Below are 26,039 nucleotides of genomic sequence, written 5' to 3'. Positions count from 1 at the left end.
TTTTGCAGATTTGCTGCAACCTTTACTGGCAGTCAATAATTTCCTTATGGGGTATTTCAAAGCTGCTAAAAAAAAAAAGGGTCAACTAGTCGAGACAGAAGGGCGTTTTAAAAATGGACATTGTGGGATTTCTTTTGGTTTTATTTATGGATATGCCTCCCTTGGCCTTGTTTCTGTTTTAGACTTGCCAATGTGTTTATGTCACCCATTTGGAAAGTCAGTTATTTCTCCATTTACCTCATTTTAAGCAGGGAAGTTTTCAAGGTTCCTGACTGAAACTTTTGCCATTTGCTATTGGAAGTTTTGCACCTCTTCCTTAACGCCAGAACATTCAAAACTGATTTAATGTCCTCATGGTCTTTTGATTTTGATTCCCTGTAAACGCAAAACCACAGCTGATGTTGAGAATGTGGAGTGTAGTGATGTGTCATGTGCAAAAGAGCCGACTCTAATAGCCGATGCTTGGTCGTGAATCAGAAGAGCCGATTCCCAACGACGGAGAGCCGACTCCCCGCTATTTTTTTTCCTTTTGCTCATTCGTCTCTGCATGCGTGAAGATGGGGGACAGAACTTTGTTTTGATGGGTACGCTATGTGGCCAGTCACATGAGAGGACTTAAGATCATACCATTATGTAAAAGAGTGGGGGACAGATGCTGTGGTTGACTGAGTAAGACAGCAGACACCTGGAAACGATGGCAGAGCAGAGTGTCTTCACTGCAAAATGAAAATAATATTAAGCGCAGGCTCCACTTCAAACCTGCACAAGGACATTTACACCATTTATCTGGTTCTGTTTTTGCTTGTGTGGATCTGATTACAGTGTTTTGTTCATTTCTTTGCACAGTTAAAGGTTTATCGAAATATTAAACAAACGTTAGAATGCTTTTGTAACAGAATAAATGCACAGAAATGAGACAATTATTAGGCTTCTCATAAAAACATTGAATGCATAAGGGCTTAGCAACACACAAAACATATGTATTTGCTGTGCTGGGCTAAAATATTAGGCTATAAACAATGTTAAATAAAGAGCCGTTCAGGAGCAGAGGGAGCTGGTTCTTCTTTGGGAGCAGTGACAAAAGAGCCGTCTCTCAAAAAAGAGCTGAACTTCCCATCACTAGAGGAGTGACAGCTAAACTAAAAGCTTTGGTCTGGACTCAGGTACAGTTTCCACCTCAGCGCCAATCTGCCTGAGAATCGCTTACTGAGGGCAGTGACTCAGTGTTAAGCTTTTATCCAAAAAGCATCTTAGAAAGTCAATACTTAATTTATGTGGAACCAAACAGTTAGTTAGGCCTAAAGTACTGAAACCACACTGAGCAGTTGTGATGTTTCTCTATTCACTTTCCTTTAGTGTTACTCCTAGCCTGGATGCCCACACCAACTTTCCGAAAGTTGGTCTGGAGTCTCTCCGTTGGGAACTGATCATGCTTTAGTAAAGTTCTAGTCCAAGTTCTAGTCATACATGTCATCTGAGCGCCCTGGAGTTGAATTAGTTTGCAGCTAAATGGCTTTGATTGGTCGTAGGACTATCCAATTGCATGCAGAGGAATCATTTTTTTCTCCGTATCGGTTGAAACCATAGACTGTATAACAATTGGACGCCATGACAGCTCCTCAAAAACCAAAGCATGTGGAATCTAGAGGCTCCTCTCTCAGACTCTGGCTCCAAACTGTTTGCCCGGGACACTAGCGTCAGTTTGACCAGTGGGAGGAAGTGGAGATGCGTCGTCAATATTTTCTATGGCTGAAACTCGCCCCAAAAACCAAATCCAAATGGTGCATCATGTTCTGATAAGAGCTGACTCTGTCCACGGCCGACTATGTTACTGCTGCAGTTCTTTTGTTCCATTCACAGTCTGCCCCGGCCAAGATCTCACGACCTTAAGCGGGGGTGCCTATTGATTACTGCTGCCAGAACATGACTGAGCGCTGGTTGAAGCACCTGCGAGTGATCGACCTCCACCTGTACGCCTCCTTCCCGTGTGCATTTCATTGGCCTCATCCAAGGAAGAAGAACATCTGGCATGAAAAGGCCTTTATTCACAGCTGTTATGTTCAACACCGTGACTGGAACATTTTATTTCAAGCCCGTGGGCTCCAGTTGAAAGAGACAACATTGGCTTAAAGTTTTACCTGAGTGTATTATAGGGTGTTTTATTTGAGTGAAAGCAGAAGCATAAAAATTCTACCTGGTTCCTCTGGTTCCACGCGTACTCTCACCACCAGCACACTTTGATTTGACAGGAGAAATAAGACTTCACATTTAAATCACGAGGCAGAGTACATAAAGAACCATTAGGAGTCATTACATCTTGTTCAACTGCAATTATCAGAGTGTAACTTTATCCATCCCGTCAAGTCCAGGCCATTACCACGAGAAGAATAATTAATCAGCAAACTATTTATGATTCGGGCTGACCTTGTCGCACCTAATGAGTGATGTTTACGCCACAAGCAGGGCGGCGGCGACCTCTCCGCAATTAACGACCACCTACTCCCGGTCCGCTCCGTTTGCCAAGCATCAAAACAACCTGAAATCACAGTGATTAACTGGATCGGCCTCAGCGTGCCTGCCGTGCCGCCATCACACCTGCTACTCTGGGCAGCGTTTCAACGGCCGAGTGCAAAAAGGTTCGGTGTCCGCGTGAGGCAGGGAGATTCTTTTGCTCAGGGCTGACGTTGTCGCAATTAAAGAGCTGATCTTATTTTTCTTTTCCTTTGATTCGGGCGGCCCCTCGGTTTCTGTCCTTCATTTATCCACAGCTGCTTTAAACAAAGACTTACTCAACACGGAGACGGGGATCTCAACAAGAGTCAGTAACTATCAGTCAGAGGACAGACGTGTTGATGTTGGACAGCAATGCGAGGTGCTGTTGCACTATATCCCAACATTTTGGCAATCTGCTGCTTTGCTCTGATACTTGACACTGTACGAGAAAACTGACTCAGGTTCACCTCCTTTTAAGAGCTGAGTACTGAGATGATTTGTTTGGCATGCCTTCACACAGAGACAAGAAAGGATGAAAACTCGTTCTTCAGGCCTAATACACCGATCAGCCACATCATTAAAACCACTTGCAAGAGAAGTGAATAACATTGACCATCTTGTGACAGTTCAACGTTCTGCTGGGAAACTTCTGGACCTGGCATTCATTCATTCATTGGTGTGGAAGTTACTTAGACATGTAGCACCCACCTAGACCAGACCAGGAACCCCCACCCCATAGCACTGACACTCCTTGATGGCAGCAGCCATCCCCAGAAGGATGCAGCCTGACACAGACACACACACAAAAACACTTTAACATGAAGAACAGCACAAGGTGTTGACCTGGCCTCCAAATTCACTAGATCCCAAACTGATCAAGTATCTGTGGGATGATCCACAGAGGCCCCTCCCCTCAAAGGCCCCCCACTAATCTGAAATTCACCTGATCAGCAATGGATCTACGCAATGCCTATGCAGTAATCTTTGTCGATAACTACCCCGGGATGTCAAACTCATTTTAGTTCAGGGGCCACATGCAGCCTAATTTGATCTCAAGGGGGTCGGACCAGTAACGTAACAGCATATTAAATATAACTATAAATAAGGACAACTCCAAAATTTTCCCTTTGTTTTAGGGCAAAGAAGAAGAACATTATGAAAATCTTTCATTTCAATGAACTATCCCTTTTCTAAAGAAAAATAAATGCAATTTAAACCAGTTTCTTTTATTCTTCTATGTAGTTTTTGCACTTCACAAATTCATCCCGCAGGCCAGTTTTGGCACCCCAAGTCTACACCTCTGTAAGCATTCGTTCTCGTGTGCTTGTGTGTGAACTCTGCAGCTAAAACAGTTTCCCTGTGCGCCTAAAACACTGGAGACTGGAAGTGAGCAGCTGAAGTTGGAGTTAATAAAAGCTGAACAACAGTTACTTAAAGTGAAATTGATTCAACACAGAAAAAAAAAAGAGAGGATGTTGGAGTAGATGGTGAGCAGGAGGCAGAAGTGAATTTTCTGCTCTTGTTGTATTTCTAGGGAGATGTGGAGCTATGCGGCGCCTACGACGTAGATCTGACGCAGAACCGTTAAAACACCTCGTTCAGGTTTAGGAGAACAAGTGCAAAGTCAGGAATACCAACATGAGGTCAGGATGACGCTTAATGTCTCACTTGTTATATATCTTATTGCTTTCCTTGCAAGTCTGAGTCCAGAGCCGGAGCCAGGAGTCAATCATCATGCATTTTTTAGATCATTTCTGTTTACATATTAAATAAAACATGAACAAAAATATTACTAAGTGCATTTTTTTTTTTTTGAAATTTGCACAGAGGCTAGCAGTTTACGCCAGTTTTGCTAAGCTCAGCTAATAAACGCTCATCTCTGTAGCTCTAAACTTAATGCACAGACATTATTATGACATCGTCCATACCGTCACTCATACATATTTAATCTCTGTACATGTTTAAGTGTATGATAGAAGCGCAAAGAGTTATAATAATCGTCAACAGTGAACGCTATCTGCGTACTTAATGCAGGGTCTTGTTGGTGAGCCCATCCCGTGTTAAGTCGCGCATGTATTTGCCCTTGCGTCAGGGTGAACCCATCTACCACGCTGTCATTAAAGAGCCATTTACTGTTGGAAGGGCAGGTGATTAAAGTGTACTTTGGCTGGCCTAGGACGCCCCGCACTCTGGGAAGACTCCAGTAATCCATATCCCCAGTCAGTGTGACCTAACTGGCTCTGCAAGGCCCAGTTAAGAACTCAATCCCCTCTCATTAATGGAGGTAATGACTGTGATCAATCTAAAGTTGGTGCGGGCGAGCGAGTCGAGGCGAGGCGAGGCAAGGCCGGGAAGTGGGTAGGGAGGGGAAAGAGAGAGACGGAGATGAAGGCCAGGTAAGAAGGAGGAGGACAAAAGGAGGATTTGGAGAAAAGATAACTGGAAGAGAAAGCTAACTTTGAGGAAAAATAAGTGCGTGGAATCGTGAAAAGGGAGGTAAAGGGAGGGAGGGGAGGGTAAGTGAAGGACGTGAGAAGGTGAGAGATAACATTTAAAAGGAGGGTAATCGAGAACGGGGACACAATTAAAGAGGGAGAAACTGAGAGGGTGGGAGTGGAGAAGGCAACAAAGACGGAGAGAATGGAGGGAGAGGCGGATCCGGACAGGTGATGCGACCCTTCCACGCAGGACACTGCCTCTTTTCTTTCACCCGCCCGTACGTCAGCCTCTCTTCGACTCTCCCCCGACGCTCGCCCAGCGCTCGCCCAGCGCTCTGAAACCCTTCCACTCCGCTTAAGCTTTCAGGCAATCACACGACTCCCCAGAGATCTGATTACCTTTCTCAATGAAGCCGGATTAAGCTCTTTAATTAAAATGATTGGGCTTTATTATACGCCGTCACAACTTAGAGGACAGGAATCCCTCATGGCTCTTGAGTTCTGTCAAATGTAATTCGACGTGTATGATTTTTTTTTTCCCCCCCTGTCCCCTCCTCGTCAGTATTCAGAGTGAGTTAATGAGAAAAGAGACACGGCTGAATATCTCCGGAATAAAAGACAAGATAAGGCTGAAAAGCCGGCGTTCGCAAATAAGTCGAAGCTCGCGGGCGTCTCCTCCGCTGAAGGTGAGAAAAAGGGAGGACCCCGGCATCATCTCAGACACAGACTAACAGCAGCAGGAGTCATTGATTCGAGCTCGCTCTGATTTATCTCTTTCCAATTTCACTCGAGAGCAAATGATCCGCGGCTAATTTCTGTTGGGAAGTTTCTGCGGTCACGCGGCGCCAATCCAGAAAATCCTCGCAAATGAGAACATTTGCAGTCGCGGCGGCGCAGGTATGGAGCCAATCTAATCACGCGCTCGTCAGGTTTCTGCGGCTGTCGAGGGCTTTTTTCCAACCCGGCGAGTGTGCACGGAGGCTTGGGCACAAAAGGCTGTTTTTTTGGGGTGGTAGGGTGTCAGCTGCCGATGGGAACCAAAGGAGGTGAGGCGGGGGGAAAAAAGCCTGAGCTAGCCTCCTGTCTCCCTGCAACCGGCTCCATTGTACAGCTGCTGTCAGTGCTGGCATGGCTCCCCTGACAATCTGCTCTTTAATAGCTAATATCAGGGTACATTTCCTCAGGCACTGGACTGGAACTGAGAGATGGCGGGCCGTGCTGTGGGCCTTTCTCGCTCTGCCTCCACTCCCTCTCTCTGGAGCTGCTGTGAGAACACACACACACACAAGCTTGACAGGCGGCCGCTGAGTCATCTGGCTAATCTATACTATCTCGCTGTGTCCAGCTGCACATCCATCCTCAGAAAACATGGAGTTCTGTGATGAGGCAGGGAAAAACGGAGGCTGGGTGCATTTTGGGGAATCGTTCTTCCTCAGTGATGCGCTTTAAACCCAGACAGATGGAATTCGCTCACAAAATCTGTTGTAATTTTAAATAAAATTTGTCTGTTTTGGTGTTGCATGTGAGCATTTGTTCAAGGTTTTTTCTCATATCTTTCACAACACAGTCAAAAAACCTGCTTCTCATGCCTACACCAAAACATCCACAGGAATTTAGCTGAATCAAGTCATACATATCATTAACCCTTTAACATATAAGTTTCAAAATGTCCCCTTGGATGTTTTTTTTTTTTTATTATTATCTATTTTAACTTTAAAAAGGTCAGAAAAAATAAGCAAATAAATGTTCGCCTGAACATTTATTTGCTTATTTTGATTATAAAAAGGTCAGAAAACATCATGTGAGTAAGAGCCCATTTTTCAAGGATACATGGAACATTCAATTAATTACAATTTACTACATGAATAACCTTCCGGGAGACACCATATTGGCCGTAAAGCACAAAGTCCCAGCTTCCAGAAGCCATTGGGATTTTTTCCTATAGCGCAAACTACGGTAATCAAAGTACGCTTGTGCAAACGTGCTGCTGGTGACGCAAAAAGGGTGAAACGAGTCAGCACCTCCAAGTCTGAGGCCATGGTGCTCTGCAGGAATACGGTGGACCCATCCTCGGAATGCTGGGAGGAAGTTCCCGCCCCAAGCAAAAGAGTTTATGGGGGTGCTAGTGTAAACGCACCATTAGAGGATGAAGGGTGAGGAGCTTGGAGGTCTACATCGAAGCAATCTGGTGGAGATGCCTCCTGGGTGCCTCCCCTCTGAGGTTTACAGGGCATGGCTGGGAGGAGACCCAGGGGAAGATCCAGACAGAATTTGCTGGAGGGATTTATACCTCAAGTGGTCAATGGGAACGCCTTAGGGGTCCTCCAGGAAGAACTGGAATGTGTTAGTAGTCTGCTTAACCTAGGCCACCGCAAACTGACCTCAGAAAACGGATGGATGGATAATTTTAATATAACACTAACTAGTGTTCTCAGAGCTTTACAGAACTTAAAACATCAGTTCATCTGACTTTAGTTTTATAATAAAGAGTTTAATTAATGCACAGCAGAATATATATTTGACATGTTAAAGGGACAGTGTAGTGTCTTTATTAACTGCGGTAGACCTTAGTCTGCATGAACCCAGTTTGGAGATGCAGACAGAAGAACCAGCACAGAAGACATGAAGCAAAGAACTGCTTAGCAATATCAATTTAAGTGTGCACTATATTTAGAACATCATTTCCGATGCACCTTGCAGTCAGACAACCTTATCAGACAGGGATGCTGTTATATTTAATCTCTGTCTTAAACTCACCAGTCTCCACCTCTTAGTCTACGACTGAGTGACTTTGGATCACACACCAAAGTCATACAACAACTAAAACAATTAAATAAATATATGAATAAATAAATAAAGGCTACTAACAACATTAGTTGGACAGACACCCTCAGAAGGTCCATGTCCAGTCTCTGATGAGTCACAACAAGGGAGACCTACACAATACTAGGAAGGTGGTCATAATGATATACCTGATCAGACTGAATCTCTTCCAGTCTCCAGAACCTTTATGGATTTTTTCTCTGTTAATATCATTCAGGTTTGATGGACTAAGCTTAAGAGGAGATATATGATTTTCAAACATTGAATCCACGTGAAGAAGAATTTAAAAGACGCCACACATCAGCCGTATTTCAGATAAAAACGAGTCTGTTCAACAGTAAAGGTGAGGACGGGACATTGACCTCCTCCCTCTGCTCCTGCGCTCAGATACCATCTGTAATGGACTCGACACGGCACTGGCATTAAACATACTCTCAGGCCTTGGGAAAACTGTAAACACATTATACACAGGCAGAGACCTCGGAGACCTTAAGCAACGAGCTGTCCTACCCAAACAGACAAATGCCTATTAATCATTTCAATGCCTTTAAAAAAAAATAAATAAATAAATAAAAACTCTACCGACACATTTCTATGCCATCTCTCTATCACATCTACAGCAGGCGGGGGCGGCGGGTTTGTCACAAGTGGCGCGGGGTAATGAATATTAATGCGCTCAGATGTCAGAAGAATTAATCGGCGGGCCGGGTGAACGCTGCATTATCTGTGAGGCTGAAGTATTTGATGGTATATCAGGGGCACCAAACTCGCTCTAATGAAAAGCAAGAGCTCAGGGAAGAGTAATGGCCGTGGTGAGAGTAGGTAAAAACAACGGGGAGGCAGAGCTCTGTTTGCTCTGGCAGAGTCGGCTTTCACTGAGTTTGTTTTGCTCTAAAATTACCGGAGAAATGCATCGTTTTAGTCCAAAGTACTACATGGAGCCGGTGGGAACAATATGATCTGATTGCTCCCATCAGACTGGGTCATGAAATGTTTTGTAATGAGAGCTGCCTACTTCATTAAAGATTTGTCCTGCTGCTAGAAAACCAGGATATATAAATATACAATTAAAGCTGGTTCAACACGTCCCACGTTTACTTGGACAATATTTCATCAGCCGGAATGAAATCTGATCAGAGATTTAAATGGACCGTAAATAATAAAATGGTCTGATCAGATATAAACCGACCAGGAATTACTAAACAGTTACCGAAAGAGTTCTGTGGATCATCCCACAGATACTTGATCAGTTTGGGATCTAGTGAATTTGGAGGCCAGGTCAACACCTTGTGCTGTTCTTCATGTTTTGTTTTTTTTAGTTGTTCCTAAAGTGTTTTTGTGTGTGTGTCTGTGTCAGGCTGCATCCTGCTGGGGATGGCTGCTGCCATCAAGGAGTGTCATTGCTATGGGGTGGGGGTGTCTGGTCTGGTCTAGGTGGGTGCTACATGTCTAAGTAACATCAACACCAATGAATGCCAGGTCCAGAAGTTTCCCAGCAGAACACTGAATTGTCACAAGATGGTCAATGTTATTTACTTCTCCGGTCATAATGTTACGGTGTATCTGTCTATCTTTCCCCTATTTTCCAGGATTTACTGGTGGATATTTGGGGACTTTCCACTCTGCACCTGTGCACCATGGAAGCCAGATTCTGCCTCAGGGGATTTAAGACTACATTTTTTAAAAAGAAAGAAAATATGATTTCTAAAGTTTTCCAAAGTGTTAGTCTGCTTATGCAAAACACACTCTTTCCATTTCTTCCCCTGTAGCTTTTAACCTGTCACACTGTATGTTACAGAATTTCCTGCAACAAAGTGTTGAAAGTTTAATTTTAAATTGTCTCGGCTCCTTTTTTTAGCCGCGACAGCGTGAGGTTGGACTGAGTCAGACTGAGGAGACGACATAAATAATTATCATTTCAAATCCAGTGCGCCGCAGAAGAGACGCCACACACAGACGCCTCACACAGACGAGCCTCGCTATCAATTTACCCCGGAGCCGCGTGCGATGATTTTCTAGTTTTCTACAGAAAAATAACGGAAGAGCGTGGCCGACTTGAATCATGTTAGATAATGAGGGACGTTATACATCGAAGACACAACAAATGAATCAAGCGAAGAGGAGACTGTGAGATCTTTATCAGATGTAGGAGATGAATAAGAGCATTAGTAGAGCGAGGCTGGGAACCAAATAATCTGAGTCACTGTAAGAAAGCTGTACTGTTCTATGGAAGCCAAAGGTGCACAGAATTAAAAGAATACACAACAAAATCTACCATCTGACCACTAAGTATACCAATCAACCACCTTCCTAATATTGTGTAGGTCTCTATTGTGGTGACTCATCAGAGAATGGACATGGGCCTTCTGAGGGTGTCCTGTGGTGTCTGGTAACAGAATGTTGTTAGTGGGGGGCCTTTGAGGGGAGGGGCCTCTGTGGACCATCCCACAGATACTTGATCAGTTTGGGATCTAGTGAATTTGGAGGCCAGGTCAACACCTTGTGCTGTTCTTCATGGGTTTTTTTTTAGTTGTTCCTAAAGTGTTTTTGTGTGTGTGTCTGTGTCACGCTGCATCCTGCTGGGGATGGCTGCTGCCATCAAGGAGTGTCATTGCTATGGGGTGGGGGTGTCTGGTCTGGTCTGGTCTGGTCTAGGTGGGTGCTACATGTCTAAGTAACATCCACACCAATGAATCCCAGCAGAACATTGAATTGACATAAGATGGTCAATGTTATTCACTTCTCCTGTCAGAGGTCATATTGTTGTGGCTGATTGGTGGGGATTCTGACTTGATTCTTTCCCTATGACCACGTTGATCCTAGAAGTCTTCATCAGAGGTCTCCTTCATCCACCTGCCAGTGTTTAGACTCCAGGGTCTTGTCCCCATCTATCTGCATTATCTGATATTTAGTTCTACGACGCGGTCACCGGATCACCTTCCACATTCATGTCCATGTTTCCTTAAGTAAATCTTCATTCTTTGCCTTCCTAATCTGTCCTTATTGAGCCGGCTGTTGCTTTTGTTGTGTCCCTCTGCACGGAAATGGTCCTTACAGGGGCGGTGCAAGTGTCTTTGGGAGGTTCATAGGTTTAATCGTCCACACCTGAGAAGGAGTGGATGAAAAGGGAACACGGTTGGAAAGAAGCTCTAAGAAGACGTCACTTTTCAGCTGCAGCAGTTCACCATGTCTCATTTATCGACTTTTCTTTAATTTCTTGTATGTCTGTCTCCACTTCATGTTGCCGTCCTCGAGCCTGGTCGCGGTGACACTTATCTCACAATCTAACTTCACTGACTGACAGAGAAGGTGAACATGTGTGAGGCTCATACTAACGCTCCCTGAACACATTCTCATGTATTTTTATGTTTGAATTTTGAATTATTATGCAGGGAGGCTCACAAAGGCACATTAGGCAGCTATATTGAGTGGTGGAGGGAAGGAGGGAGGGGGGGCATGGGAGCGAGCATGCACTCTGCAGCATATCAGAACAGCCTGCAGCAGTTTGCTTGTGTTTAAGTTATTTCCAGGTGAACAAATGTGGTGGAAAGTTGTCATAGTAGCGACACGGATGAATAATGGATGAGTTCATGTGATGAACTAGCGGTAATGCTAATATGAGTACCAGACCAGAGTATTTGTGAGTTTTAAAAGGAGTCATGTGTCGTGTGAAACTGAGAGGAAATCACTGCTGTGTTCGGCTAAAATGCGAGCGTTGCTTTTATGCTTCAGGGTTCAGGAGAGGACATGAATGAAGTCTATACCTGATGAGCCTCCAGCTGTTAGCCGCCCGTGTTTATGTGTCGAGGAATTCTTGTTTTTTTTTTAATATATATAAACTTCTGCACACCTGGAAGTCCCTGTGTGTGGCCAAGTGTGCAACACATGGAAACGACAGAAGTGTCCTGCTATAAACTGAAAATGTTTGTGTCAGGTAGGTACACTACACGAAACTGAATCCTTAGTTTTTACCTTCTAGTAGAAAGTGCAAGAGCTAACATTTAAAAACACTTGGAAGTGAATTCTGTGTGACTGCTTTATACCAATCAGCCACAACATTAAGACCATCTTGTGACAGTTCAGTGTTCTGCTGTGAAACATGAAGAACAGCACAAGGTGTTGACCTGGCCTCCAAATTCACTAGATCCCAAACTGATCAAGTATCTGTGGGATGATCCACAGAGGACCCTCCTCTCAAAGGCCCCCCACTAACAACAGGACACCCTCAGAAGACCCATGTCCATTCTCTGATGAGTCACCACAAGGGAGACCTGCACAATACTGGGAAGGTGGTCATAATGTTATGCCTGATAGGTGTAAGTTCATCACACAGTGCTTTATCTTGGCAAACATATTTACTGTGGCATATTATCTTAGCTGAGAAGAACGACCTTTAATCAAAATTTCCCACAGCACATGAACACACCACAGTTCAGATCCTTTGATTTGAACAGTGATTTAAAAATGAGTGAATGGTTAAAAGATCTTTATAAAGCAAGTGAAAACAGACTTGTGGTATACTTTTTGTAAAATATTTTCCCTTTAATGGAGCAGCCAACCATTTGCTATATACTCCGACTTCCATCTCCGTCCTGTTGCACGTTTTCCATCGCACACAACAAAATTCTTATGAACAGCTAAAGTTGTAAATTGTCATAAAGCTCTTGAAATGACCGCCATTAACTTCAAAGACCTCCAAGATGGCAGCCGGAGGCGGCGGCAGCACCTCGCCTCGCCTGAAAGCTCTCTTCCAGTAAATGTCGACAAACTGCGGCGTGGCTTAGCTCCGGGGGGAAGGCGCGAGTGCAGATCGCTCCGTTTAATGGTTTGACATTTGTAGAGTGTCTGAGTAACTCTGTGGGAGACGAGACGGACTCCTGCCAGGTGTGGAGCTCCTAATGTAACATAAAGACAAACATATGACCCGTGTGTGAGGTACAAGACAGGAAAGTGAGTGGCTGTGAGATGTGTTTAATAAAGAGACGCGGGAAAAACGATCTGGATGGTACCTCTGAGACGGGATATAACCATGCATATCCAATATTATGCTTCACCCCAAGTAATCTTTACACCTCAAGTGAGTCGACAAAGACGTCACGGCGCACAGTGGTTTGCAGAAACGTGTTCCTAAATAGTTTTTAAACACTTGTGGAACATTGGAAGAAACACGGACTGAGGTGAAACTAATCCTGGGGTAAAACGAATCATGTGTTTTCAATTTCTGTTTTTTAAAAAACTTCTATTGTTGCCATTAAAGGGTAAGACTTTAATTCGACTAATTTCATGACATAATAACAGAATATTACAGCAGGATACGGAGAGGGCAGGACTCCACGGCAGCTCCTTCCAAAGACGTAATCCTTTAACAGAACCCAATGTGGGACAGAACACATAAAACATCTTAATTAAACCTGGATCTGGTTCTTGTCAGGAGCTGGACGTTGCAGTTTCTGTTTACTTTTCAAAAACATGCTTTAAGCAGAACACCACAGAGAGCGAGGATCTTTTTTTCCAGCAGACACCTGGCCAAGATAACCAGATTTGAGCAGCCACCTGGCTACAACGTGATGAATGCTATTAAGTTACACAGAGTCAGCACACAACAATGTGCTCCAGCAAAAAAATAAAAAATAAATAAAAATAAAAAATGGGATTTAAAAGGGGATGATAAGCAAATGCAAGGTAAACACCCAGAAAAGGAAGAATGAGGGTTGCAGAACATGCTTATGTAAGATGCAACATTTGGCAAACTCTATTTCAGAGAGGAATTCGGTGTGCTTCAAATAAACTGGACGGTGTAACGTATCTTCCAACTCAGCCTGTTTGCGTTTAGACCTGTTCTGAGCGGCCAGACAGGATCGACTCCTGCTGGCTGAATCGCTCTGCTTCCCTGTTATCTCGCCAAGATCTCTCCAACAGCTCCTTGAGCGTGCAATGAATCATACCTTCATGGTTTTACAATGGACAAATTAAAGCAATTGTGTGAGGAACACACAAGTGGAAAATGAAGCTCACAAGTGCCCGAAGCTGCAGCTCCTTGACTGTCAACTTGAGTAAATCCCCACAGACCTCCGTGTTTAAATGTTTAAACTTTACAGGTTCTTCCAATCACAGGTACATGAGTAGCAAGGTAACATGCACAGATGTTATTATTAACTCCCTCACCAGTCTTTAAGAACTGAAGAAGATACTTGGATGAGCGCCCAAACATCTTCAGGAAACCATACCCTTGTTCCATCTTGTATTTTTTTGGATTTACAACAGAATTAAACATGTTTACAACTGCACATGGGATCATTTTTATGTATCTCACCTTCAAATGATAGACTTGAAGGGGTGTAGCTTATTTGAGTGACAGGTGAGTGCCAACTCAGGGCTGCTAGCTGTCTGAATAGCAAAGGCTGCAAAGCTACACTAAGGTCAGGACCTCTAACTCATTCAAAGTGTTTTATGAGGACGGTCACACAGATAATGTGGAACCAAAGCTTACAGCTCATGGGTGCCCTCCATAACACCTGGATGACCGCCTCTAGATATAATGCATACACCGATCAGGCATAACATTATGACCACTGACAGGAGAAATGAATAACACTGACCATCTTGTGGCATTCAATGTTCTACTGGGAAACTTTTGGACCTGGCATTCATTGGTGTGGATGTTACCTAGACATGTAGCACCCACCTAGACCAGACCAGGCACCCCCACCCCATAGCAATGACACTCCTTGATGGCAGCAGCCATCCCCAGCAGGATGCAACCACAAAAACACTTTAGGAACAGCTCAAAAATACATGAAGAACAGAACAAGGTGTTGACCTGGCCTCCAAATTCACTAGATCCCAAACTGATCAAGTATCTGTGGGATGATCTACAGAGGCCCCTCCCCTCAAAGGCCCCCCACTAGCACCACAGGACACCCTCAGAAGGACCATGTCCATTCTCTGATGAGTCACAACTGTTTTGAAGGGAGACCTACACAATATTAGGAAGGTGGTCATAATGTTATGACTGATATTGCTAGTACCTCAGCGTCACACGTCCGCCTTAGCTCCATTCTGGCTCCACTTCTTCTTTTTTAGAGAATTAAGCGGAGTCAGCAAACCACCAAGATGGCGGCTTCTGAGCTTCAGCGCCACTCTTCAAGAAACTCTTGGAAAGTTAAACAACATTTTCCCAAACTTTCCAAAGCACATTTGGACATACGCTTCCCTCGATTCACTGATCTAACGGAGTGTTGCATGTGTGCTTACAATAAAAAACAGCCCTGATGCAAAAACTGCTACTGGCTGTGTTGCTGGAAAAAAACGGTACCAGTACCACAACAATCTGTGATCCAGGATGTCCAGAATCAGTAACAGACTCACAGATTAAAAAAGCTTTTCAGATGCCAGAACTGGATTTTACAGCGGTGACGCTAACCTTCTTTTAGCTTTGTTTGCATAGATTGAATGTAAATTATAGAAATTTTGCGAAAACAAAGCCTGGTTCAACATTTTTGCCCAGACGGCCATGCGATCTTGGCCTAGCGCCCCTTTGTCTTGGCAGCCATGTTGTTTCAGTATTCTGCCACATGATGTTTATGTGTCTGATTGTGACCTTAGATTATACATGAATCATTTTCTCTGGAGCATAACGAGACCCTACATCACATCTGACTGCCCTGTGCGTTCAACAGAGATTTCTCCACTCTAAAAATTTAATATATCAGCAGTGAGCCGGCAGTCGGCCATTGCCGTCCAGCCAACACAACAGGGTTGATATAATCAACAGTGAACCCATCCAGTTCCTAAAGTGATTACAGCACAACTAAATGCCAAAAAAAAAAAAAAAAAAAAAAAAAAAGACAGAGAGGGAGCTGGTATTAATCCTGAACAGCAGCTTCACAAAGAACAACAACAAAGAACGTGTGTCGGATGATGCGAGTCAGAAACGAAAAGACAAACCTTTCCTGTCAGTGCCGTTGGGGACCTGCGAGGTGTTGATGCCCTTGGCGGTCTCCTGGTTGGCGGTTTCCTTGGCGACCGCTGAGCCTTTGAGCTTGCTCTTCGGGGTGTCCAGGGCTTTTAGCTTCTTGGCATGTTTGGTGCCCTTGTAGTGGGCCAAGGCCTGGCTCTGTGAACAGAACAAATAAAAGGCTTGATTTAACGGTGGGAAAGCGGCTGAAAACACGGCGGCCAGGATGAAATGAAATATGAGCGCCGCGGAGACACAGTCGGAGGCGAACAAGTAGACTAAACGTAATTAGTCGGGGGGGAACAGCTGATAAACTCTGTAGTTTAATTTAGTTTCTGTCCATTTTAGGAAAAGAAAAGCTCCTTCCTGTCAACGCTCCCGGGTGATACTGGCCATTTCAAGACCATTTTGTTTTTGGGACAAAGTCAAAAGACATAATTTACCTTAAATGTCATTTATTAGAATAGATTTTTTCTCACTTCTATAAGAACAATTTTTTTCTAAATCAGCCACAAAGATTGCCATAAAGTTATATAATCCAATGTTTTATATATAAAAATAAACAAAATGCATTGGATGCCAGTGTTTGAAAGAACTGTGACCGTCCATGTGACCCATAAATTTTAATTTTGGCCGTTCCGATTTAAAGTCTGAACACGTCGCGCCTCCGAGGTTCACCTTCACAACAGATTCATTCAGGCACGCAGAAGAGGGGGGACATATGCAAAGACTTTGAGCTGCCCTTGTTTACCTCTGCACCCTTCCCTGCATACTTTACCTGAGGCAGGAAGAGAGGCGTCGAGAGGGATGCAATTGCCTCTCGCAATAAATAAGTGCGCCTGGCCCATGCATCCCCCAGAAGACACTGTTAAGCATTTTTATTTATGAGCCACAGCGGGACTATCCACTAAAGACTGCTGGGACGAGGAGACCTTTCCGAGTAGTGTCTCTGGATTACCGCACGAGTAAAACACCGTTTCACTTTTGTTTCTTTGGTTTAATTAGTGCGCAGTACTCCGGCAGCGGTTGCTTTGGTTTCTTTGAAAGGGAACGACTTCCCGATCATAACGAAGCTTTCACAGCGTTTTTCTATACACTACATTTAGGGTTTAATTTACTCCCTGTATTGATCGTGAACTTTGGACGAGGACACGCACAAGAGTGTGTGACAAGTTAATAGAATGAGACGAGTAAAGGGGTTTCATTACACCGGCGCCGCGGTGTTGCCAGAAATTCATAGTTCAATAATTCTGTTGGCAAAGGTCGAGAAATTGCTGCAGCGCCTTTCAAACATTCCAGTTGGTTCTCGAAACCATTTTTGGGTGAAGCATCGCTTTTTCAAACAGACGGCACATCATGTTCTGGCATGAAACTATTCATTTTCACTGGCATTCGTCTCCCCTCAGGTACCAGAGGAATGAGTTACTGTTTGCCACAGGCCTCCGCTGATATGGATGGGTGTTTAATGCAACTACAGCAATAATTCATCTTTCATTAGAGCAATGAAGCGTTAGAATTGCCTGAACTCTGAGTCTGGCACATGCATGATTTAAAACAGGAAGGAAATCATTAGTTTTTCCTTGCAGGTGCTCCGTGAGGAGGAGGAGGAGGAGGCGAAAGACTTCAAATAAAGCAGCGTTGCACGGTTGTTGTAGAATTTAGAGAAGCAACCGAGAGGGTCACAGTTCAAATCTCATTATATCCTTCAACAGCCACATAGCTACGAAACAGTCAACTCCCTGGTGCACAATGAGTAAACCTCGACGAGGGTATCGGCTAAAAGCAACTGTAAACTGTCGTTTAACTGACACTTAGCCGTGCCGTTAAGATGACGTGTTTGTCCGACTGCTCTGAACTGTAGATTACACATGTTTGAATTAGCCTCAGAGTCGGAGTTCCATTAAAAGTTGTGACAGTAATCCAGTTGGATCAAAAAACGTTGCTGCTGTGGTGGTTATGGAAAGGAGAGAATGGAGAAAGATCCCGGTAATACATCACTGCTGCATGCAAGCATGAAGAGAGCTGCAGGTCTGAAAGAGCTTTACGTAATCTGAAGGCTGAAAATCAGTTTCAGAGGCTCGTTCGAGAAGCAAGAAATTAGTTCTTGTTCTCAAGGTGAGCAAGAACAAAGTTCGTTCTGGTTAGGTCATTTATACTTCATGAGAAACTCAAGTGCCAAACTCCAGGGAAGTCCTAATAGGCCCCTCTCGCTGCAGCATACGTCACAATGTGCTAAGCATTGTGAGAGATGCTGGACATAGACGACGAGAGCTACTTTTCTTATTATTTTCGGAGGTCGGCCGGTTGTTTCGACGACAGCGTCTATTAGATCGCACCATTCATGCAGCATCCATGCGCCCACACACAGTATGCCAGTCTCTAGCCAGGAGAGGCTAGCGGTCACGCTGATAATATTAGCATCTGGGAGCTCCCTGAGCGGCCGCTAGCATTTCTGCTTTTCTGCATTAACCACGCCCACTCCCAATGTCTGACCACTCACAGAATCGGACACCACGCGAGAAAAAAGTTCTGCCGTGTTGATGTGCCGAGAACAAGCTGCGAGAACTCCCAAATGAGAGCTACGAGAACAAAAAACGTCATCTTGTTCTTGCAGCCCAGGGAGAGAGAACAAACTTTTCACTTCTCCCGAGTATGTAACAGCCTTAAGGCATGCAGTACGACCTGTAGACTGTAGAAAATGTGGACGCCATGACAGCTCCTCAAAAGTGAAGCCAAAGCATGTGGAGCTCCCCCTGGTGGCTGGCTGCAGTATAGGTCATATAAGCTCCGCCTCCTCCATGTTAGTGGATGGGCCAAATTAAAACACAGACAATTTGAGATGGTGTCCATCATTAAATAATGCTGATGTATGTTCAAGTGTCGTTACAATTATCTGCCGCTATAAAATGGGATGTGACATGATGATTGACAGTTGCTATTGACAACCGCTCTAGCAGACTAAGATATCAATCACATGGCTCCTCTGGCTCCAAACTGGCGATGTCCGTATCCCTGGGATACTAGTGTGAGTTAGACCAATAGAAGGAAGGACCAGTTTTTCCTGCAGTCTATGGTCAAAATCAAACGTGTTTTTTTTCAAACGGCCTAGTGAGAAGCTGGCAGTTACACTGAGTGTTGAGTGAAAACATGAAGTATATTATTTTAACACTTGGGATATCAACTCTCACTTCTCCACAGTCTGTCACACTGTCACCAGTCTGATTCATTGTGTTTTAAAGAGGACTACGGTCATTTTCCTCCATAAACAAACCGTTTCTGGTTATTTGGACCAGACTAAAAGCTGGAACACATGGAACAGTTTACAAGGGCACGGCTTTCAGTTGCTCAGATTCATTGTGTCCGACGTTAATTTAACATTTAAATAAAATTAACTCCAAAACCAAACATTGATGTAATCGAGGCTAACTCATGTTTATTAGTGGAATGGTGGGTTGATTATTATTTTTTTATATTCGCGGAGCTGGTTTTATTTGTCGTACTGCTCTTATGCACCGTTTTTAGCCGGCCATAAATCTTTATGACCCAGATTCACATGTACAAGAGCGTGCAGCCAGCGGTGTCACAAGAAAAGCAAACTGTGGATGGATAACTCTTGAAGAGCAGCGGAGAAAATTAAAACCGACTGTGATGCATGCAGATTTAGGGGGATTTTCACCCCGCTGACACCGCTGCGTGCGAACAGAAACCCACCCACATTCCTGTGAATGAGCTAAGACCGCGGTTAACGATCACGACTCACAACATAAAGAGGCGATGGTCGTTGTTTCAACCTTTAACACCCAGCGTGGGAGTCTCAGAGTCTGAGGAGGATCGAGTACCATCATAAGGAGCCCCACCTCAGTCCCATTCACTGTCTGTGGCTTAAATGCGCCATCAGTGATGATTAAATATTTAAAATACTTATTCCTTTGGTACCGGCCTGCAGCCAGCATTTATATTTCGACTTAATGAAGATTCAACAAAGAAATCCTTCTCTAAGGTTGTGTCAGAATTGAGGAAAATGCTTAATTATCTCATTAGCAAAATATACTTTAAAAGGAGTATTTGCTGCACAGAAACGTGAACAGAGTGATATATTACAGTGCATGGCTTTATTATATCATTTATTTGAATGCATCAAAAAGGAAATAGTATTTTGCCCTTACAGATGTTCAAGCTAAAGCCACATGTGCCTTTTTATACAGCTTCAAAGTTCAGTAGTTCAGTAATGCACTGAAATCACGAAAATTATGATTGGGTTTTTCGCTGTCAAAAAAATAGACAGTGTGCACATCAGAGAAAATCTACAAAGATAAAAAATGCATGTACAAAAAGAGGAGAAATGTTTCAAAATGTTCAATCCAGGCCTTGAGATGCGAGATTTTTGAATGATGCCCCCTTTTTACGACTCCTAATCTGACACAGCAGGACCAAGGAGAAAATCATGCCCAGGAGCATCAGGATACCGAAGGCCAGTCCAGTCCCCAAGAGCGAGTGCGACACCCTGTCCAGCCACGTCATAATGTAGGCCACACACGGAGTGGAGTAAACCTCACGTCCATCCAAAACCGTGCAGTTCCTGGAGGCGTCGGTGCAGTTGCAAGACTCGGGCACTGCCGTCGAGTTGCCCCAGTCCGGATGTCCGGCAAAGAATCCACAGCAGAACCCGAACTTCTCCACCTGCTGGAAGGACTCCTGCACTTCCTGCGGCTGCTCGCTCAGCGGAAGCAGCCGCTTCATGTGTTTCCTCACCAGCTCCCGGGCGGCTGCGGTTCTAGATATGACGCCCAGCGCTCCCACGGCCAGCATCACGAGGAACATGAAGAGCAGGCCCAGGAAGAAGGTAATCAGGAGGCAGCGCACCTCTTTGATCGCTCCACAGCAGCCCAGGAAGCCAAAAATTGAAGTCACGACACCGGTGAGTACCATGAGGTTCGCGGCTGGGAGAAGCTCATCTGCGATCTGATATTCCGCTTTGTTGCTCCTGATGTGCATGGACAAGCCGAGAAGAGTGATTCCACCCACGAAAAACAGAAAGTTGAAGATGAAAAGCAGGTACTTGACGACTCTGCTCACCGCCATCTCCAACATGGAGCCTCTGAAATAAATGTGTAAATGCCAAAGAGTGCTACGGCTTAAATAGAAGGAGGCTGCAGACAGAGTGGGTGGAAACCTTTAACCAACCTACTGTTTCAGGGTTGTGTTCGTACGCTAAGTGGTATCAGAGGACAATGAAAACTTGTTCTCGTCCGATGGGATTAAAAAGGCGTCCTCTCAGTTGCTCGAGCTGCCTGGTGGCATCATCTCACAGCTGACGTAGCTATTGTTTAACACCGACTGGTCTAGGTGAGACTGCTGCGCCTTTCTCACCTTTGGATTTAGATTTTTTGCTCATTTCCTGACATCCAACTTTTCCCACAAAATTATGACCAATCAGAAAACAGTTTGCATTTCACAGTTTTTATATCACTGGTGTCAAACATACGGAGCGGGGGCCAAAACCGGCCCCGTCAGAGGGCCCAATCTGGCCTGCAGGATGAATTTGCAAAGTGCAAAAATCACATTAAAGACAATCACAGCTTTTTCTTTTATACTATTATACTACACTATAATGTCTGTTCTCAGTCATCTAGGTCTGTGCGTCGAATCAAAACAATTTCCTCCATTTGCGTGTGAGTATCTGGTCGTTAACAGACTCCAGTCATGTGAGTTTCAGGTGGACAACGCCCAAGATACTTAGATGAAACATCTTCCAGAAACCCTCCAGGTCTAGTTGTTCTCGTTTCGGTTTGTTTGTTGGAGACACTGCAGCGATGGAAACCCTCCTCTTTGCCAGAACAATGATTTAAAATTGTTATGATAGAAAAAGTGTGTCACTGATAGCTTGCGGGATGCGTCACTGATGGCTTTTTAAAACATGTTTTGCCATTAAGTCTTTAATTTACGACCATCATGAGCGCAAGGAACATTAAGTAGGGGCCCTGATTTAATTCTTATTTGCTCGCATGCTGCGGGGCTTCCAGGCTTCTGCTGGAAAACTCAATGATGTGTCCAAAAAGACTTGGATATCAGTGCACATTTTCAAACTTGTGTCTTCCCATTGATGCATCGATGGTGGAAGAAAACAAATGAAAACAACGGCAGTAAAGAGACATGTCTCTCACGTGTTCCCAATCGACACCAATCACAGATACAGAATGAAAATAATCCACATTTACAGCTGGCAATGCTTCACTTTCTGTATCTTAAAATTAAGTTTTTATGAGTTTAAGCCCCATAAAATTGAGAAGTATCAACGTGGATAAAACACTAATTTGCATGCTTCTGTTTTTGGAGTTGTTAAAGAGGACATGTCTCCAGAGATGCCAACAGAAGATCAGAGTTTCAGACATAATTTACACTGACAAAAAAAAAAAAAAAATACTCAAGAGTCATCGTATTCGCGAGGCACAGATACCTGCAGAGGTGGAAGAGGAAAAAGTGAACTTCAACAGCATGTTTTATGATGATTTATTTGTGCTCTGGTGCATAAGGAACCAGTGTGATCACAGGTCTTTTTCACTATTAATTCTCTGTAACATCACGCGGCACTGTCTGCACGATGCTGCGTTTCTAGAATAAAATATGAAATGCTGGGGGAAACAAAATGCAAATGAAAGCTGGAAAGGAGGACACGAGGCGCAGTACTTATCCAGCGTCTTCTTCTCGGGTTATTCTGCACCAGATTTTACTCTCGCACCGTTTAATGAAGGCAAACATGCGGATAGAGACTTCTCAGGTCAGACTCATGGGTTCCAAGTCAGTGTCAGATCTGTGCTACATTTGTGTGTTTTTAAAAAGAAGCTGAAAGAAACTTGAAAAGTGTCAAAAGTTGCAGCACCTCAGTTGTCCACTAGAGGGATCCAAAAGCAAAAATATTCCCCACCAGATGCTTTCAGCAACCGGTGTTTGCCATGTCAGGTTGCTAGCTGCTCACCTCCAGCTCCACTGCTACCACACTGAGATTCATTGATTGATTATGTAACAGCGAGCTAACCATGCTTTTATATATTTAAGGAGTCGCTTCACCACTTAAGGCTGTTACATACTCCGCGAGAAGTTTGTTCTTGCACCTAGGGTTTGTGAGAACAAAATGACGTCACTCTGTTCTTGCAGCAGTCGTTTGGGAGTTCTTGCAGCTTGTTCTCGACGGCAGAACTTTTTTTCTCGCGTGGTGTCCGGTAACTATTCTGTAATTTGTCGGAAATTGGAAATGGGCGCGGTTAATGCGGAAAAGCGGAAATGCTACTCTGCGAGCTCCCAGATGCTAATATACGCAGTGTGACCGTTAATCTCTCTCTAGAGGTCGGCATTCTGTGTGTGGGACGATGGGACAGACACGGGGGTCAACACGACTGGCCGACATCTGAAAATAATAAAAAAAAAGTGCCTCTCGTCGTCTGTCTTCCACAATGCGTAGCGCATGTGACGTATGCTGCAATTGGAAGTCCTCATAGGGCCCTTCTCCATGCCTCACATGCAGGGGACTTCCCTGGAGTTCCCCACTTGAGCTTCTCAATCTTCTGTAACCGCTTGTCCTGTGAAGGGTCGCGGGGGGGATGGAGCCTATCCCAGCTGTCATCGGACGACAGTCTATCACAGGGCTAACACAGAGAGACAGACAACCATTCACACTCCGGAGTACCCAGAGAGAACCCACTCAGACAAAGGGAGAACAAAGTCCACACAGAAAGAACTCGGATACCTTCTTGCTGTGAAGCATCAGTGCTAACCACCACACCACTGTGCCGCCCCACTTGAGCTTCCTGTAAAGTATTAATGACCTGACCAGAACAAAATTTGTTCTTGCAGGCCTGGGAGCGAGAACAAATTTTTCCCTTCTCGCGGATTATGTAACAAGCTTTATCTTCTAGGGCCGACCCTCTAATGACCCGAAACTTCTCAGGTCTTATATTGACTCTTATACAGCTTTTTATTGTCTTACCTTATTCTATTTCTGTATTTTTGTCTTGTCCCGGCACTATAACACCTAAATTCCCCCTCCAGGGATCAATAGAGTCTTTTCTCATCTTCAGACAGCAGCAGATATTTAATAAACTAAAGGAGAGGTATACAGGATGAAGCAGCTGTGCACAAAAGAAACCAAAACACACTTGGTTTTTATCGACGTATTTGAATAAACATCCAAACTTTTTTGTTGTTCCCACTCCTACAGCGGGTGGCAAAGAACATTTCTGCTCATCAAACCAGCCGGCAATTACAGACGTCTGTGTCGTCCCTCTCGTCCTCTCAGCTGTTTTTCTCTTCTCACAGTCTCTTATCTGCTGCACGTGCATCAACAATCACGATATGTTTTGGGAAGTCTCGGCTTCGTCGCACCGAACGTCTGCTTCGAGGCAAGAAAAACCCAAAGAGGCTTGTAAAAAAGCCTGAAAAGTAAACAGGATCAATTAATAAAAATTTAAAAAAAAGCAAAAGTCGATGCAAAGAGCTACAGGAAGCTTCGTAAATGCATCTGATGTAAACAGGTCACGCAGAGACGCCCTGCGAGGAGCAGATCAGACTGGCCGCTGACTCACTGCCACTTAACAAATTACAGACTTGAGTCCGGTTTATGACCTTCACTCATAAACATGACCGCATCTAGTAAAGCAGCAGCGTCTTTAAAATCCTTTAAAACAGAGAAGCTTTTATTTTTTCTTCTCCATCTTTATGAACTCAGTCCATTAAGGGCTTTACAAACGGACTTCCTTTTGTCCCACACAGCAGCGTGGATCATTATCCTGCATCAGACTAAAGGCAGCACACAGCTCTGCATCATCACCCATGCCGAGCAGCAGCAGCAGCTTCACGTTACGATAAACCGTCACCGGAGCAAATTAAAGACAATTTTCAGCCGTGAAAATAAACAGCCTCGGGTTATTTCACAGCGCTACCTGTTGATTGACAGATAAACATGGGCTCTGTTACTATAATGAAGCTTTAAAATTAGCACCTGATGGACAGTAAATACATACCCAGATAGATTTCCCCCCCCATGTACGACATTATAATCTCATCCTGAGTAATCACCGACCTCATTCGGTGCTCGAAATGGATTGATTACTCCTTTAATGAAAGTGCAGCGACACTGCTGTTTAGGGATGCAACTGCTTTAACAACATGCAGCAGTGCCAGTGATTTTCCCTTTAAATTTTTTTTTTGATTGCTATCAAAATGGTATGGAAATTAGACGGAGGAGGAATCGAAGCCCATCTGCTCGTCGGTCAGACTTAGCAAAGCAAATATTAAGGCCAAGCATTTCATTATAATATATTATGGAGTAGCGCATATGAGCTAATGGAGGCGGAAAAACCATTATTTTCTATTTGGAACACATGCTGATGAGATTGTTTGAAACGTGATGCCATGACAAACATAAAGATGAGAGATCGTCACAATCGAAATCATGAGCTACACAGAAACTACCTAAATTAAAATACGGTGTGATTAGAAGATGGTTTTCCAGAGATGGGAATAAGTCAGTGTTGTAAAAGTCGCTTATAAAACACTTTATACTAGGGGTCAGCATTTTAGCACCCATTTGTGGGAAGTGTTATTGCACTGGTAATTGTAAAATCCTGCTTTTACATGAATACATGAGTAATAATAAACTAAAGATAAGATCATTTTTTCCTGCGTTGCATACATTTAATACTCACACACTGCAAAAACTGAAATCTAACCAAGATGACGCATCTTTATTCAAGGCTAAATATGCTTGTTTTCTTTGTCTGCCGAAATAATTCTTCTCACTAGGCAGTTTTTGTGTTTGAGCATTTGATTTGTTTTATGTGTATTTGTTCCTAAATTATTCTAATTAGCTTTTATAACTTGTTATTGAGGTTTTCTTACTGGTTTTTAGTTAAGCCAATTCTTAAAATGCTATGTAAATAGCCTATATCTGTACTATTTCCTATTCCACGGTTATATTTATAGTTTTATTCACATTTAAGTTACAGTCCATTCAGTTCCATTTCATTCTGATTTGGATTTAGATTATGTTTTTTCTTTTAACGACTGTATTTCTTTTTTTTAAGACTAAGCATCTTGCAGAGCTGAAAACTAAAATCTCGTTGCACTATACAACCTGTGTTCTACAGTGACAATAAAGGATATTCTATTGTAAAATGAGAACTAGCACAGGTTTTAGATCAACACGTCAAAATGTATTATTTCAAGTATCGTATCCTTTTCATCTCTTATAATTAGTGTTTTTAGTCTAAAAACACTAATTATAAGATACCCGTGGCTTCTTTGAGGCTAGATATATTTACCCGAAGTTTTCT

The 26,039-nt window shown here is 43.7% G+C and overlaps 2 protein-coding genes across 2 annotated transcripts in view; both read right to left on the bottom strand.

Moving 5' to 3' along the window:
* znf385d (zinc finger protein 385D) overlaps positions 1 to 26,039 on the bottom strand; it is an 87,728-nt gene that overhangs the window by 14,677 nt on the left and 47,012 nt on the right. Inside the window, exon 4 of the mRNA XM_084556810.1 lies at positions 15,702 to 15,870. Within this exon, the coding sequence (XP_084412936.1) occupies positions 15,702 to 15,870 (169 nt within the window). The remainder of the gene's footprint in view (positions 1 to 15,701; positions 15,871 to 26,039) is intronic.
* On the bottom strand, positions 19,741 to 20,793 carry LOC311497474 (tetraspanin-8-like; the record flags this gene model as incomplete). Its single annotated transcript, XM_084557795.1, has 1 exon — positions 19,741 to 20,793. The coding sequence occupies one exon, from the start codon at positions 20,791 to 20,793 to the stop codon at positions 20,068 to 20,070; it is 726 nt and encodes a 241-aa protein (XP_084413921.1). The 3' UTR covers positions 19,741 to 20,067.

The sequence above is a fragment of the Chelon labrosus genome, assembly GCF_963514085.1.
Source record: "Chelon labrosus genome assembly, chromosome: 12".
Lineage (NCBI taxonomy): Eukaryota > Metazoa > Chordata > Actinopteri > Mugiliformes > Mugilidae > Chelon > Chelon labrosus.
The sequence above is the reverse complement of the archived record's forward strand: the minus strand, read 5'-3'. Positions and strand labels throughout refer to the sequence as shown.